Source organism: Aquila chrysaetos, chromosome Z (assembly GCF_900496995.4).
Source record: "Aquila chrysaetos chrysaetos chromosome Z, bAquChr1.4, whole genome shotgun sequence".
NCBI classification, from domain to species: domain Eukaryota; kingdom Metazoa; phylum Chordata; class Aves; order Accipitriformes; family Accipitridae; genus Aquila; species Aquila chrysaetos.
The window spans coordinates 17,310,215-17,325,298 of record NC_044030.1 but is presented as its reverse complement, the minus strand read 5'-3'; the positions used below and the strand labels follow the sequence as shown (position 1 = coordinate 17,325,298).

At 40.7% G+C, this 15,084-nt stretch overlaps 2 protein-coding genes across 8 annotated transcripts in view; one reads left to right on the top strand and one right to left on the bottom strand.

Annotated features, from left to right (window-relative positions):
• AP3S1 (adaptor related protein complex 3 subunit sigma 1) overlaps positions 1-10,731 on the bottom strand; it is a 42,034-nt gene extending 31,303 nt beyond the window's left edge. For 2 of the 7 annotated variants that reach the window (XM_030003732.2, XM_030003733.2), the window contains exons 1-3: positions 10,446-10,719; positions 6,935-7,026; positions 4,331-4,442 (exon numbers count right to left, since the gene is read on the bottom strand). In XM_030003732.2, the coding sequence (XP_029859592.1) occupies positions 4,331-4,442; positions 6,935-7,026; positions 10,446-10,514 (273 nt within the window). In that variant the 5' untranslated portion in view covers positions 10,515-10,719. Of the gene's footprint in view, positions 1-4,330; positions 4,443-6,934; positions 7,027-10,445 lie in introns of all 7 variants that reach the window. The other 5 variants (XM_041120700.1, XM_041120699.1, XM_030003731.2 and 2 more) reach the window with 5 other exon arrangements.
• Positions 10,732-10,765: 34 nt separating this feature from the next.
• ATG12 (autophagy related 12) lies at positions 10,766-14,430 on the top strand. The gene is made up of 4 exons (XM_030003735.2): positions 10,766-10,974; positions 11,139-11,275; positions 12,860-12,922; positions 13,295-14,430. Exons 1-4 carry the CDS (start codon positions 10,806-10,808, stop codon positions 13,352-13,354), a joined length of 429 nt encoding a protein of 142 aa, XP_029859595.1. The 5' UTR covers positions 10,766-10,805; the 3' UTR covers positions 13,355-14,430.
• The last annotated feature ends 654 nt before the right edge of the window (positions 14,431-15,084 follow it).

Here is a 15,084-nt window from a genome sequence, read left to right as displayed (position 1 = left end):
GTTTCTCTTCTGCTCCAAGTCATCGTTCACATATGATTGCAAGCACATGAAATCAAATAGTGTTTACACAGCCTTTCTAACTGGGAAATCCTTGGAGCAGCCGCTGTGTTTTCCCACACTTACACTGACATCCCAGTTTTCTTTCAATAATTTTTTTTTTTAAACTACTCATAGATTATACAGAGAATGCCAAGGTAACAGTGTAAGGGAAAGACTGTACAAGTCCTGCTGATTAGTCAAAACAGAAGTGTGTTAGATATTTCAAGCAGACCTACCTATAGGCTTAATGCATTACCAATAAGGCTTTTCAGGTCAAAATGTTCTTTTTGTTCTTAATTCCTGCCCCTTATTTTCCACCCAACTCTAAAATAAACTAATCATGTTAACTGAGAAATAGTTAGGGATTTTTCTGCCAAAATAGGTATACCAGTCATATGCCTCTTCTTTTTTTATTTAATTAGCATAAAAGCATCTCTGGTCAGGATGATTTATCTTTAGGAACTGAGAAAAACATCTTTCATGAACTGCACTGCATTTCCCATATGCGTCTTACTGAACAACATTACCTTGCAAGCCTATATACAACTTTTCATGGAAGACTGATCTCACAGATTTAGCTGCTTACTTAGTCAACATGTCTTGGAAGTACAGCAATGGGCTAAAATCCTCAAAAATGGTTAGAGTTGACATAGGCTTTTAGATTTGTAAAACAGTTAGGTACCATTGTAAATGTCACTCAATTTTTCCTCATGGCAGTCTACAGCTATTTATATTTCATTACATACTTTATTTCCAAGCGATATAAGCCTTACACTTCACAGGCTAATGAGAAGAGTCTGAAATAGCTACAACTCATGACATAATTCACACTGAATCCCAAAGACTACAAAACCTACCAAGCATAGCACAGATGCTGACCTATCTCCCATCCAATTAATAAAAAAACAATAAATAGAATCTTGTGTTTGTATTTAAAAAAAAACAAAACAGACAAAAATTAACAGTATGAATTTGCCTGACAAGTTCAAACACATCTAGTTTGAACACAGGATGAAATCTGAGGCAGAGTCTGCGATTTGTAACACATACAGTGTATTCATTAGGCCTGAGCCAAGAAGACTTATCTGTGAAACACCTCTGACTTAATGGTGATCTAAGTGGCCTTCACAGCAGTATCTTATCTATTACAACTAAAACTTTATGCAGAAAAGAACTGCAGACTGCCATATATAATCTAATCCACTATAGATTTATACAGTTTACAAGACAGAAAACTTTTAAGTGCTAGACTGAGTTCTAGGTTCATTTCACCAGTTTATTTTCATGAGATCATAAACTGGCCCTCTACGTAACTACGTTTTTAAACAATTCAGTATATGTATGATTCATAACAAACTCCAGATGGCTGTTACCTGTGTTGTCTCTGAACTATAGTAAACAAAGATGTATGCAAATGGTTCAACACTTCTCAATAAAAAACAGACAAAGCTTATTTGCTTGAGTAGATGTATATGTGTATATACTGCCAGCCTGAATTGCACTTGGAGTTGAGATGTAATAATAAACTTTCTGAGGGTGCTTTTCCAATGTAAGATACATTTAATTCTGATTGCTATTGCTAAGAGGATTAAACAGATCATTCTCATGAGCTAGACTGAAAATGAAAAATGTTTAATTAATCTCTGTATACTTTCTGCTATGACCAAACGGTTGAATTACAATGATCTAGAGAAATGAGAATACTGAACAGCTGCAGGTACTGTGGTGAGACTGTATTTATACTCAAAATCGTATGGGTCAGAAAAAAGTAAAGTATTTCTATAAATAGAAATAGCATTTCTACTATTTCTACTTCCTTCAAGTAATTATACTGGCATGTAATTAAACACCAGGGCGTAATGGAAAAGATGTGAAATATAAAAACTGAGAGACTGAAATCCATCGAAGTACTTCTAGCACAAGAAACAACACAATTTAGAGAGAAGTTTAGTATATCCCTGATTCAGAGAGTTTGAGGGCTAAATAAATATAGGTAGTAGTAAGCTCAAGCAATTTGCTTCAACACCTTAAAGTAAAATTTAGGTTACACTGTGTAACTGGAAATAACTAGAAGCTACTGATGTTACGTTTTTAATATTCCATAACGAATAAAATCTTAGTTGAACTTGCATAGTGGCCCTGCAAAATGTAACAGGTCAGACAATTGACCTAGATAGTCTCTCCTATCCTTATTATCTGATTAAACATACGATACTTATAATATCCACTTTATCTGAAAAATATCCCTAAGTCACATGAAATATTAACATGCTTCTTTCCTCAGTTCATAAATATTTTAGCACTTCCAAGTAAGAAGACACACTATGCAACAAGCAACTAAGCAACTCTGTACAACAAACTGCTAAAAACAGGTAAGGCCATTGTATACCTCACTCAGTAACTTGCACAGTTCACATATTGCAGAATGTTTCTATGACCAAAGATGATATAAAAATCTAGAAAAAGAGTTTCCTTCCCTGCTACCCACACAGCCAATTGGAAATACAATTTGTATCTACTGTCCAGAAGAGCAGTAAACACTGAGGAGCTGTTCTGAACACTAATAGGTGACTATGAGAAGCTATTCAGCTCCAAGAAAGGTCTGCAGGGAACTGTGAAGCCTTTAAGGCTCACAGTGCTTTCTGCAGTGAAATAATACATAGATACAGGCTCATTTCTCAGGTTACCACAGATTTTACTTATGTAATAAATCAATTCTCTTGATGTGCAAGCTTTTGAAAAACTTAACAGTAAGTGAATCATACACATTTATATATATATATATATATAAAAAAATATAAAAGACCCATTTTATGTAATGACATACATCACTTCATGGTGCAAAACTATTTTTTGTCACATCTGACTACACTAACAATCCTCAGTGAAATTGTTTATGCGCAAATTTTAAGTTGAAAATCACTGGTGTAGCCAGAGTTCTCTTGACATAAGTGTTTGTAATACAGAAATTATTTTTGTTGCTGAGTTGATACAAACATATTTAACAGTTTAAATCATACATGCTGTATTGGCAGCCGTGCAGAAGACACTGTATTTGAGGAGTTAGTGATCTTGAACAGGCCGTGTCTGCTCTACTAGGCTTGACAAGCTTCTATCTTATTAATGTAATCTATGACTTACAATGTCTTTGGGATATGTGAACTGTGGGTGGATCAAGGAGTGGAATGTTTTGATCCTGACCAAGAGACTGTTGCATGTTTAGGAGTTAGTAATCCACATAACACTTAACCTGAGCAGGCACAGCCCTGTGCTGCACAAATTCTTTGGCTGCAGGACAAACTGAGCCAGCTCACTGTAACAGAGGAGCCTGCAGGCAGCTCCCACCCCGTACCAGTGATTACACCACCTGCATGGCCTTCCCTGTACTTCAAAGCACAGCAAGAAGTCCTCATGAGAACATCCTTTAGGAACAGAGTTGTCGTCTTGTGAGGAAATTATATAGTAACTCAAAGGTCCAAAAAAGGGAGAGCTCCACTCCATGGACAGGATCTGCTCTGCACAGTGCACCGTGGGAAAATCCGCCTGGGCTCCATTGGATGCTGCATGAACACAAGATGCCCAGCATCTGAAGTGGTATAAGATTTACTGTCTAGATTCCTCTCCTTACTTGGTTTTATCAAACAGTTATCATATTAAGCCATTTTGTTGTCGAGCCTTTCTTACTGAGATCCAGAAAGAACCTGTACCGGCTCTCTTTCTCCTCACCTCTCCCCACCCACCCCCCCCCCCAGTACAGAACACATGCCTAGGGCAGCATCTGCACTCATTTTCTAAGGTATATCTGACCAAAGGCTCATAAGCAACAAGGAAAGTTTCATCCAAAGAGGTTTTGGACGTGTTAATCAGTTTTATATTTGTAGTGAATATATATGTGTGTCTGTGTGTGTATATACACACACACAGAGCTTTATGTGTCAAGGTTCTCATAATCTAAACTTGCCTAGCGAATGTTTGAACTGCACCATTTTTACCTGCAGCCAAAACAAGGCCTTGAAAAGCTGCAGCAAAAAGAATAGCTGCTGATTGTTCAGTATGTTCCAAACTGTTTCCTTACTTTCTCATCAACTTGGGAAACAACTTTTTCAAAGACAGTCCAGAAAACTGCAAGCAATCTAAAACTAATACTCAGCACTTTGGGTGTGTTCACAGTATGAAAGCCACCTTCACTTCCAAATATTACAGAAAAAGATACAGCTAAATATTGAAGTTCTAAGGTACTTAGAAGTAGAATTCTACTTATTAAAAAAAACAAAGCAGCAAAAAAACTTACTTGTATGAGGTCTAAAATGCCAAGCTCACTTTCTGAAGAATCCACACAGAAGACAAAATACAAGGTGGCATAATGTCGGTAAATTAGTTTGTTATCAGATCCACCTATTAATCTAACCAGGAAAGAAAACAGGAAAGCTTAGTTAGAATCTCAGGATAAGCTGGGCAAATCCTCACAGTTATTTCAGTTAATAGGAGGCCTATTGTTAATGGCTGGCTGGAGCTTTCCCAAATCTAACTATATCACAACTTTTATTTTGTGATATAATTACAAAGGAAGAAAACTAAGTACCAAGACAGCCCAAGTCACATTTACCACACAAGCACAGTTGTTGTTATCCATATGGATAACAATTACATCAACAGATGCACCTTTTTATTAAAATCAATTCAAACAGATCATTTAGTTTCACCAAAAAATAGGTATTAAAAGTATTTCCATTACACACTAGTGGGCACTGTACAGGGATTAATCTGCTTTACAGATTAACAGAGTGTATGCCTATGAATCCTTCCCTGCCCTTCTCAGAGGAACATCAACAGAAAAAGAAAACTATAATGCAGACTGGCATTTGGATTACAGAAAAAGCCTTGAATCGGGTTTATGTTGCACTTAATTCCCAAGAGCATCTAACACTCTTGTGCTACAAAATGTTTGGTATCTTGAGAAATAACACTGTACTACAAGCAATAGTTTACGATGCAATGTTAAAGTCACAGAAGCAATTACATTTTTATGGACTCACTGATCATCAAGTTACTGAGCAAGAGAGGAGGTCTAAACAGGTATTTACTTCCACTTTTCTACTATAGCCCTCCCAAAGAAGGTACATAAATCATAAGAAGAGATGTTCTTCAGATCACTGACATTTGCTTTGAGCAGTAGGAGGCCTGCTCAAATCAAAATGAAAATATTTTGTAGCCTGAAGCTACATGGCTATGAACATCATAATTCTCCCTTAATTCTGTAGTAGAATTGAATCACCTGTTTGGTGTATCATAACTCACCCCTTTAGTTTCTGCCTTTATCATAGGGAGAGAATACATCAATAAATAAAAAGAACAAGAAATCTTTTAGGTCACTTTTGCTTAAGCACATTGCTTTGCATTAATGTTTGGGTGGGGGGAGGGGGAACCCTTTGTTCCTGAAGAGCGGGAACTACATTTAAGAAGTATGAGACAAAAATATTACAAACAAATGTGAAAGTGGAAAGAAATGGCAATTAAAGTTTCCTTTTTTGTGCTTTATTTACCCAATTCTTTCAAATACTTTAGTACAGAGTTAGTATATATAAACTGTTGAGGCCTTTGGGTAAACTGCAAACTATAAAGTGATCCCTGTCCTTAAAACAAAACAAAAAAAAAAGCCTGAAAAAATATACTGAAATGGTAACTCTGGAATTGAGCAGTAGGAGGAAAGCCAGAATTGTGTCCTCTGCCTTAGTTTCTTTCTGTTACACAGCTGTGATTTTTCTAAAAGGCTCCAAATGGCTTCTTTCACTTACAGAATTCAAGCCAGCATGTTTCCAGCTTGAAATCATCTCCAAGAACCTAACAACAGAATCACCAGTTGAGCAGTTGGAAGAGAACAATTTTAGTTTAAAAAATAATGAAATAAAAAGATCAGGAATCATCTTGATCAGAAGGAAGACATCATAGCTGACACGGTACAGCTAAGCATTTAACTGACTCTGCATAGAGAAAATTTAGGCATTAACATACTAACTTGCAGTAATTAGAAATTTCCATAATTACTGTATTTAACAGGCTATGACAACCTTTGTGTTTAGACTGGAGCTCATGATCTTACTCCATCAATTATGACTCCTTTTCCTAGAAGGTGGCTTGGTAACTACTTACTCTTGATGACTAATATCTCAAAATAAAACAGTTCACCATTTCAGAATTTCTTCTCTTCAAATAAAGCAAGACCACATTAAAAAACCAACGGAGAGGATTCAAGAAGGAATATTTTGTGTGTGTCTTCTAGAGACAGAAGACACGTCTGGCTTTTCTTCCACCTTGCTCTACCTGTATTAATAAAAAATCTTGGTTGACATTACATTAGTTAGCGCATTTAAAACTTACTTTTTCCTTCCTAGTTCATATAGCAAGCCTGAACCCTGACAAAAAGGCTGAGAAATCCTACTATCAGAGGCTGTCCACTCAAATTTTAGGAGCTCAAGCCAGAACACCAGCTACAAAATAATTTAATTTTCTCAGTGGGTATGCAAATGCCAATACCTCTTCAAATAAGACTAGAAATCTTTAGCTTGATTATAGGGAAACTGGTTAGGCATCATCTGCCTGTTTCTTCCCCAACTTGTGTCTGAAACAAATATAGCATTAGATACGGCACTCTGTCAGTTACAGCACTAGAACGAGTTAGTTTTATTGCCTAAATCATTTTGATACATATATGTATGCTTTAGTTAGTAAAGAATATGTATACCTGGTGAAACATGATAATATTCTTTGTGTATTAAAATGTCTCAAGTGACATAGCATCTACATTACAGCTGTAAAAACAGTTATATTGCAATCAGCAGTAATGATATTTGCTAGCCAGTAAATATTGGGCATTTATTTCAAACTTGATACTTACAATCCTCCTTCTAGGAAATTACAGACATTTTCATCACGTTTTGATACTAAATGGAAAGTTTCTCTGATAATTTGTTGCTGCGTATCTTCACTCTATGAAAGAAAACATATTTTGCTATCAAGCTGAAATGGATTAATTAACAATGCATAGCACACATAGCTAATAAATAGAACACAAAGTACATCAGCACCCTCAAACTGACTACTTCTGAAGCCTTAAATCTGTCAATTAACAAGCTGCATATTGTTTTTGTCATTTCAACACAAAAAGACATTTTTACAAGTTAAGTTGCAGAAGAATACATTACTAAGAAATAACTGTGAAAAAAAGTGATTGTTTTTAAGAAACTGCTAAAAAAAAAAATCTAAAAATAGTTTCTTCAAGCAAACAGGAAGTCTTCAAGTATTCTGAATTTTCTGTATCTCCACCGTAGCCTCAACAGCTACGGACATGCTTTGAAACTATTTTCACCCACGAACAAGAGGGAAAAATTCTCAAAAGCGTGAAGGGGCAGGGTAGCTAAAAAACCCATAATACATAATGGCATCATGAGCAACAGGTTCTCCGAAGCCATTAAGTTACTAATCTGCTAGAAGGAAAGAATACTTCCAAGTTTGAATTTGCTTGACTCTTCTTGAGTTCCCACTGCGACTCCATCATTCCTGCACACTTGCTTTTGCTACACTTCTGTAAGAGTGGACTCATTTTTAACAAGTCTGTATTTCCATAGTCAAAAAATTTAGATACAATTCCTAAAATCCTGCATTTGTTTTATAGCACAGAACCCTGAAGTTATCAAGTATAAACAGCCCCCATCCCTGCCAAAGCACGTAAGCCAGCATTTTAGACCCTTATATGAACAAACACTCTAAGCAAAACTGGACCATGTACCTTAAAAGTGATTTCGGCTAGAACAGTGTAGTACCCTGCGTGATTGCTAAGCAAACAAAGCCTGGCATTGGTGTGGTTTGCATTCATCACCTTCAATTCATGTATTACTTTACAAACAACCTCTAGAATCCACAAAGACATCAGCAAAAATCTCCAGCAGAAGTAAATTGCTCCATAAAACACAGAACAACGAAGTGCAGGTTCCTCTGCTTCTTTAGTTGGTGTTCCTTAAATTGTGCCTGCCTTACTCCACTGCAGTTATCTCCATTACTTCCCCCATATTTTCTATGGTAGCAGAAAAGAGACAATGTTTCTTTTTTCCTTAAGAAACTGAGATACTGAGTATTAAAAAAACCTTTGTTTTCAGAATCTGCCCTTATTGACAAAGTTGTTCAGAAGCTTATTTTTAACTTTGAAATTATGGCCACAGGTCTATATTCTGAAACATAAAACCACAGCATGTATGTCCTCCTATTTAATTGCCATGAATTATTACAAAATATTAACTTCATTTTATGCAGTAGAAACACTTCCCATTCTCATATATATCAAGGAAAAAAGTGACACGTGTTTTTTAAGTTTTGGTACCACGAAGCAAACAAATACCCCTTTCACAGATGTGACCAAACTAATCTCTCTAGAAAGCAGGAGATAATTCCATCTGTAGAAAAAAAACTGAGATTTGCCTCAGTACTGGTTCAATTGGTATTAATGTATGTGAAAGTTTCAGAAAGTCCACAAATAAACCTGTCTTATTGAAGTCACACACAAAAAGATAATCAAGACAATTGCATCTGTTTCTGTGCACCACAAAGCTTTAGGGAAATCACCTCATCACATAAATTCTTAATTTCATTTGCTATTCCATTTTCAAAATTTCAAGGTGTTCTGTATACAGACGTATTACCCTACTTTCAGCATTGAAGATTTGTTCTAATTCCAGTTATGAAAGTAGTAGAGCAGAATGGAGTTGGCAAGAAAAATCTGGTATCCTCCTGCCATTCACTCCTCTCCTTCCTCTGCTTCTCCCTCCCAGGACTTTGATTACACAACAGTAACAGAAAACACAAAAAGATAATTACATTTGAATGGAAAATGAGTGTGGAAATTAACTGTTTCACATTAATGCAAGTTTTGTATACCTTTCCAAAGTCTTTCATCTACCTATTTAATTGTTACCTCCACAGTGACAGGTGAAAGGGAAAAAAAAAAAAAAAAAAAAAAAACTTTGTTAGTAAATTACTGTAGCTCTGCAATGGAAGTTATCAAGAACAGAGTGGGGATGCACACAAGGGGAATGCTTATCAGTATGTGTAGGTGAGAATATTCCATTTTAATTTTTAAATTAGAAATGGTAGACAAAAGACATCTGCTGGGTAAGCCAGCACTGATGAGAAAGAAGAAAACAGGTTCACAAACCTGTACTATAATTTCCCACTACTGCCTTTCTAAAGAGAAGGGATCAAATTCAGTCTTCCACAGCAATGACCTGTATCAGTTACACCCTTTAATTAAAAGCCTGACAGTGCAAACTGAAGTGTCACAGTCATCATTTCTGCTCTAAGATGTAGAAGTAAGGTACGTCCCTTCCGACAAAGTTAAATATGACTTCTATAATAGCCAGAATGACAAGTAAGTGGCCACAAATCCAAGTAAGTAATAGCACTGCTGAAGACGATTATTTTGTTTACATAATTCTGGGGAGCATCACTTGTCTTCTTGTGTTTTAATGCCCAAGACCACCCCAAGCCGAGCTGAGTCAATTTGCTAGGAAACACAGTACATGATCAGAACATTACCTTAAAATCTCTTAGCCTTGAACTAAATCAACTGTTTCCACATTGTTTCTTAACTCTCCGTGGCTGCGCTTTCTCTTCATTCAGAGCAAGTGCTTGTGCTGCACTTTCAGAGCTGCTCTGCTTCTTGCCTTCCCCCGCATAAAAAAACATAGCTTTCTATTTCACTACATTTCTTTTTCACTTCAACTGTATTTTTATAGTACTCTGAAAGTTTCCAAAGGAAAAGGCTCTGCCTACTGGACCTGCGAGTCCCATAAGACTCATCCTTCCACTTCCAACACCTTTGCCCCAGCACGGAGGCACGCAGCACTACACAGAAACGCCGAGAGTTGGGCTGGAAAGCACGGCAGAGCTTAGAGCAGCGTTTCCACAAGTAGGCTCAGAGAGCCGACTCCGCCGCGGAACGAGACTCTCCTCCTTCACCCTCAGTACTACTAAAGGGACGAATGCCGGTGAAAACGACGCTAGCTGGGACAACGGCGTTCTTCGAAATCTCGTTTCCCCGACTGACGGCCCTCACAAGGTCCCGGCACCCTCCATTCTCCCACGCCCTCGGCCCACGCCGCTGCCTCAAGCGCAGAGCAGCAGGCAGACGGCCGGGCCGGGCCGGGCCAGGCCGGGCCGGGCCGAAGGCTCCCCGCCTACCAACCCCCACAGCCTCACCCCGCAACCGCCGGTCCCGAGGACACCCGCGGGCTGGACGGCGGCGACACCCGCCGCCCCAGGAGGACGGCCGCCCTTCCTACCCTTCCCCTCCCCCCGCGCCCGCCCCAGCCCCGGCCCCGGCATCCAGGCCCCGCGCGGCCCCGGCCCACCCGTACATAGCGCTGGTAGAACTTGGAGAGCCGCGGCTTGCCGTGGTTGTTGAAGATGAGGATGGCTTTGATCATGGCGGTGGCGAAGGGTGGGGAGCGGCGGCGGGCGGCGGCGGCGGCCGCCGGACTCGCTGCGCTGCGCCCTTCTCCTTCTCCCCGCCCTTCCCCCCCTCGCTCTCGGGCCGGCGGCAGCGGGTCACGCGCACCACGTCGCCGGCGACCCGCGGCCGTTAGCGGCGGAACGGCTCCTGCCGCACGTGACGCGCCCCTCCCCGTCACCTGACGGGAAGGCGGCGTCCCGCAAGGGACAAACCGCCCGGCCGAGCGGCCTCGCCTGGCGTCACTTCCGCCGCTCGGGGACCAGCAATGGCGGAAGCGGAGGAGCAGCCGCCTGCCTCGCCTCAGATCAAGGGCCGAAGCGAGGGCGGGGAGGAAGCCCCGGAAGCCGGAGCTGCAGCGGGGGCTGTTGACCCGGTCCCGCCTCCGGCCGGCTCCCCGGGTACCGAGGACCCCGCCGGCGACACGAAAAAGAAAAGTAATGGGGCGAGAAGTCACCGTCGGGGCGGGCGGGCGGGCCTGCGCGGTGATGGGCAGGTGCGCTGGCCAATCGGCGGTGGGATCGGGTGGAGGCCCGGCCAATGAGGGAGCGGGGGGGCGCGTCCGCCGCCAGCGGCGTTAACGCCTGCCCCTGCCCCGCAGTTGACATCCTGCTGAGGGCCGTGGCTGACACCCCCATCATGAAGACCAAGAAGTGGGCCGTGGAGCGGACTCGGACCATCCAGAGCCTTGCTGACTTCATCAAGAAGTTCCTCAAGCTGATGGCCTCCGAGCAGCTGGTAGGGGCAGGCACCTGGTGCCCCGGCCTGGCCTGGCCTAGCCCGGCGTGTGGCGGGGGTGGCCAGGAGCCAGCCGTGCTGGGGGGCTGCACTCACCCAAGGCCCAAGCTGTCACACCTTGCAGGGAGACTATCTTGAGTCTAGACTGCGGCTTTTAGCAGGAAACTTGGCACTAGCAAAACTCTTCAAAGTACACGCCGCAGCATAATGTTGAGATGAGCTGTAGCGGTGCGGCATGGGTATGCTTGGGTGCTCAGCTCCCACCTTTGGCCTTTTTGCAGTGTCTCCGTTTCTTCTTGTCTGATGCTGACATGCAGAGCTGTGTGCACGTTGTGCAGCGATGCACTGCAGTGAAAGATTCATACTCACAGTGTAACTGTAGAAGTCAGATATACGGAAGGAGTATTTGGGAAAAAGTCTAAAGTGTTTGGGGTTGACTTTCTGAATATAGGTGTCTGTTTCCTTCAGAATTTACTTCTCAAACAGTTTAATTACTGTCATGGGACTGATTTCTCCTTTAAAATGGGTAGCTTGGAAAAGTTCACAGTTTGGCAGCACATTACCAGTATTGTTTACATGTTCCTTCCTGTGAAGACCACATGGCCTTCTGATAGCATTGGAAGAGCTGGAACAGATTCAGAAATATGATTGTACTAACTTTGCGATTAGCAGTAAACTCTTAACATCCATACACTTCAAAGCTTTCAGTCAAGATATAACGTTACAGCTAGACTCATCAAAATAGTCGAAGGTGTAGCTAAAGCATAGATGAAATCCATCTGTTCTTGGTCTGGAGACTATTGTTTAAGCATACAGGCACAAACAGTTTCGCTAGCCATCTCTTTCACCTGGAAATCATGAAGGGTTTCTTTTTTCCCAAGGCTTAATATCTCAAAGAAGAGTAATAATTCAGGTATTTACTGTTCATGGATATTCTCAACAGTTTAGTTCATTAACTGCTCTTTCATTATATCAGGAAAAAATACAGGAGCATGGAGTCTTCCACTGTGGTTAAGCTTAAGGCTATACTTCAGGAACAGAGCCCTAGGAATTTTGTAACTCTTCTTTGGCAATAGCACGATACTCTACTACACATTGCCATCTAGCACTGCAGATCCCAAGGCCCTCTGACATTATGGACTAGCTACTATATGTGTATATACATTTGGAGCAGGAGGTGAGAAGGATGACTTCAAAAAAGAACAAAATTCTAATTTCTGTGACGGCTGTTCTAATTGAGCAAGTTTAGAATAGCGGGAATGGTTTGGATACTTGGAAGAGGAGCAGTAACAAAACCAGTGAGTTCACATTGTGCTGCTGTATGGGAGACTAATGGGTTGACTTGCAGGAGAAGGAAGTCCACATGCTTGCTTTGGCTTGGTCTGGTTGGCCAGTCGCAGGTGACTCCTGGAAGTCATATTGCCCCTCCACATGGAAGTGAAAATACTAATTGTGGTATTTTGCTATGGACTGTAAAGATTATAAATGGTGAACAGAGAGCGTATTTAACCACCTCTGGCTGCAGAGTGTTTCTTCTATGAGATCTATGGGAGATCTCCCATCTTCTGTTTTCTTTTCTTGCAGTTCATATATGTAAACCAATCTTTTGCTCCATCTCCAGACCAAGAAGTTGGGACCCTCTATGAGGTGATTTTCATCTTAAATACCCTTTCCAAATGTGCTTACCAGAATTTGTCAGTACAATTCTGACACTTGACCTCTGTTACTGCCCCTAACTATGCTGGTAATATCTTGCATTAAATGTAATGTAGCTGATATTCACAGATCTGTATGAATATGATTTAGAGAGACATGACTTCGTACAATCTCTGGAAATGCATCCCTATACATGCAGTACCTTGCCATGCCTCCCGTTATGATGGAGAGCTTTGTTATCCATAAAAGTATTACATGACCCAGTTATCTGGTGGGGGGCTTTTTTCTTTGTTTTGCTTTATGTATATGCTAGCCCATGAATAATCTTAACAGCTGTTGTTTTGGTTTCTTTTTTTCTTGCAGTGTTTTGGAAGTGATGGCAAGCTTGTACTGCATTATTGCAAAACTCAGGCATGGGGATGAATGACAAGCAATACAGTTGTTTTCAAGAATGGAAAAGGGACTAACTTCTTGAACTCAACTTGTAACCACACAGGAAGAAGGATTTTTGCATTTCTGCTTATGATTGTACATTTACAAAAATTATGCAGGTGAACAGCATAAAAGAAGAGCTGCCAAGTCTATCTGATCATGTAGCTTTTTTCTGAAGTACAGAAAAAAATCTGCACCTGCCATCTGTAGAGTAGAGTGAGCTCTCTTGTTGCTGAGTTCTCAGTTGCTGTATCTGAAGGGAAGTTATTTCATGGTTGTCTGGAGGACTGACAGGACAGCTCTGTCGCTCTATGTGCTGTACTGAAGATAAAAGTTCCTTTTTATTAAAAGGGATGTTTATTGTACATGTAGCCTGGGATTCAGTTTGCTGCTGACACGCTGTACATCTGTTATGTGCATTCTATTCTTTGTGAAGTCTTCAACTTGAATATGCATTATTATCTCATGTCATTTCAAGACAGTATTTTGATTTTTTTCTCATAATTAATATGTAGTATTGGTGTATAATTTAATTACTTCACCCTGTGCCTTCATTGTGATGGTAGCGTAAGTACCTCATTTATATGGCACAGCATAATGATAGGCCTCAAATACTATCCTCTTTCCCAAATTGTGTAGTGATTTGTTGAAGACTGAACACTTCAGCAGTTGCCAGGGTGGTTTTTTTCTGGCACTGTTTAATGACTAGCATCATTAGTTGAATGATGCAACTAGCTGTTGGATCTTCAGTTAATGAAGAAATAGACATGAGGCGCTAAAAGCCTCCTCTATATATTCTCCTGGCTGCTGTTATTTTCCTATTTCACCAGCTGCATGTTCCATCAACAAAATAGAATGCACTTGATATCCTTTTGCTAAGTCATAACATAATGAGGATTTATTTTTTTTTCGTCCTGGAGAGGACTTGGTACCTTGACGAGGATACTGACCTTTGCTTTTATTTATTGGAGGGGAGGGGGTAAGGGGGGTTGTGGGTTTATCTTAAATGTCTGTAGTACAGTCTTTGTATTTGTTTAAGCTGAACTAAATTAAATGTTAGTTGTTCAGTTGCAGACTGTTTTTGCGCTGGATGACAGTTTTGGTCCTTGACGTAATCCACTTCTTCAGCACATAGAGGCAAAACAGCCTGTTCTAGTTTAAAGCACACTTGTACGACAGTCTTAAGCCGTTCGTTGCTGTTTCATGTGTAAGTGGCTCTTACATGGTCTGTGCCACATGTGTATCAGATTGTTTCTACCCTTAGAGAACTTCTGGAGAACTAATACTCAGCTTAACTTAATGGTGTTGCTGCAGTTTGCATGCAGCCTGCCTATATGGCACAGTAACACAGGCACATGCCCTGAATGTTTGCTATGTGAATGGCTTGATATATTTTACCACTTCTTAAGTGGAAAACCTGGCTTCGCTGGATTAAGCTAACAAGGCAGAATTGGTTGTAAACTTAAACACTTCAAATAATCCATACTTTTGCCTGCTCAGAACCCTGATCTCATGAATCTTTGTCTATTTAAGAGAACTTCTGCAGAGGTAAGCACTCTTGTCTTGAGGAAATTGCTTGCGCGGTTACTGTGAGGCCAGCGTAACCTTGCACAGCCACTAGAGGGTACACAACGACAAAGGTATTTGCATAGTTTTTCTTACCTTTTTTTTCTGCCCCCCCCCCCAGTCTTTTTTGTAATATGTCCACTTACTGCCCTTAC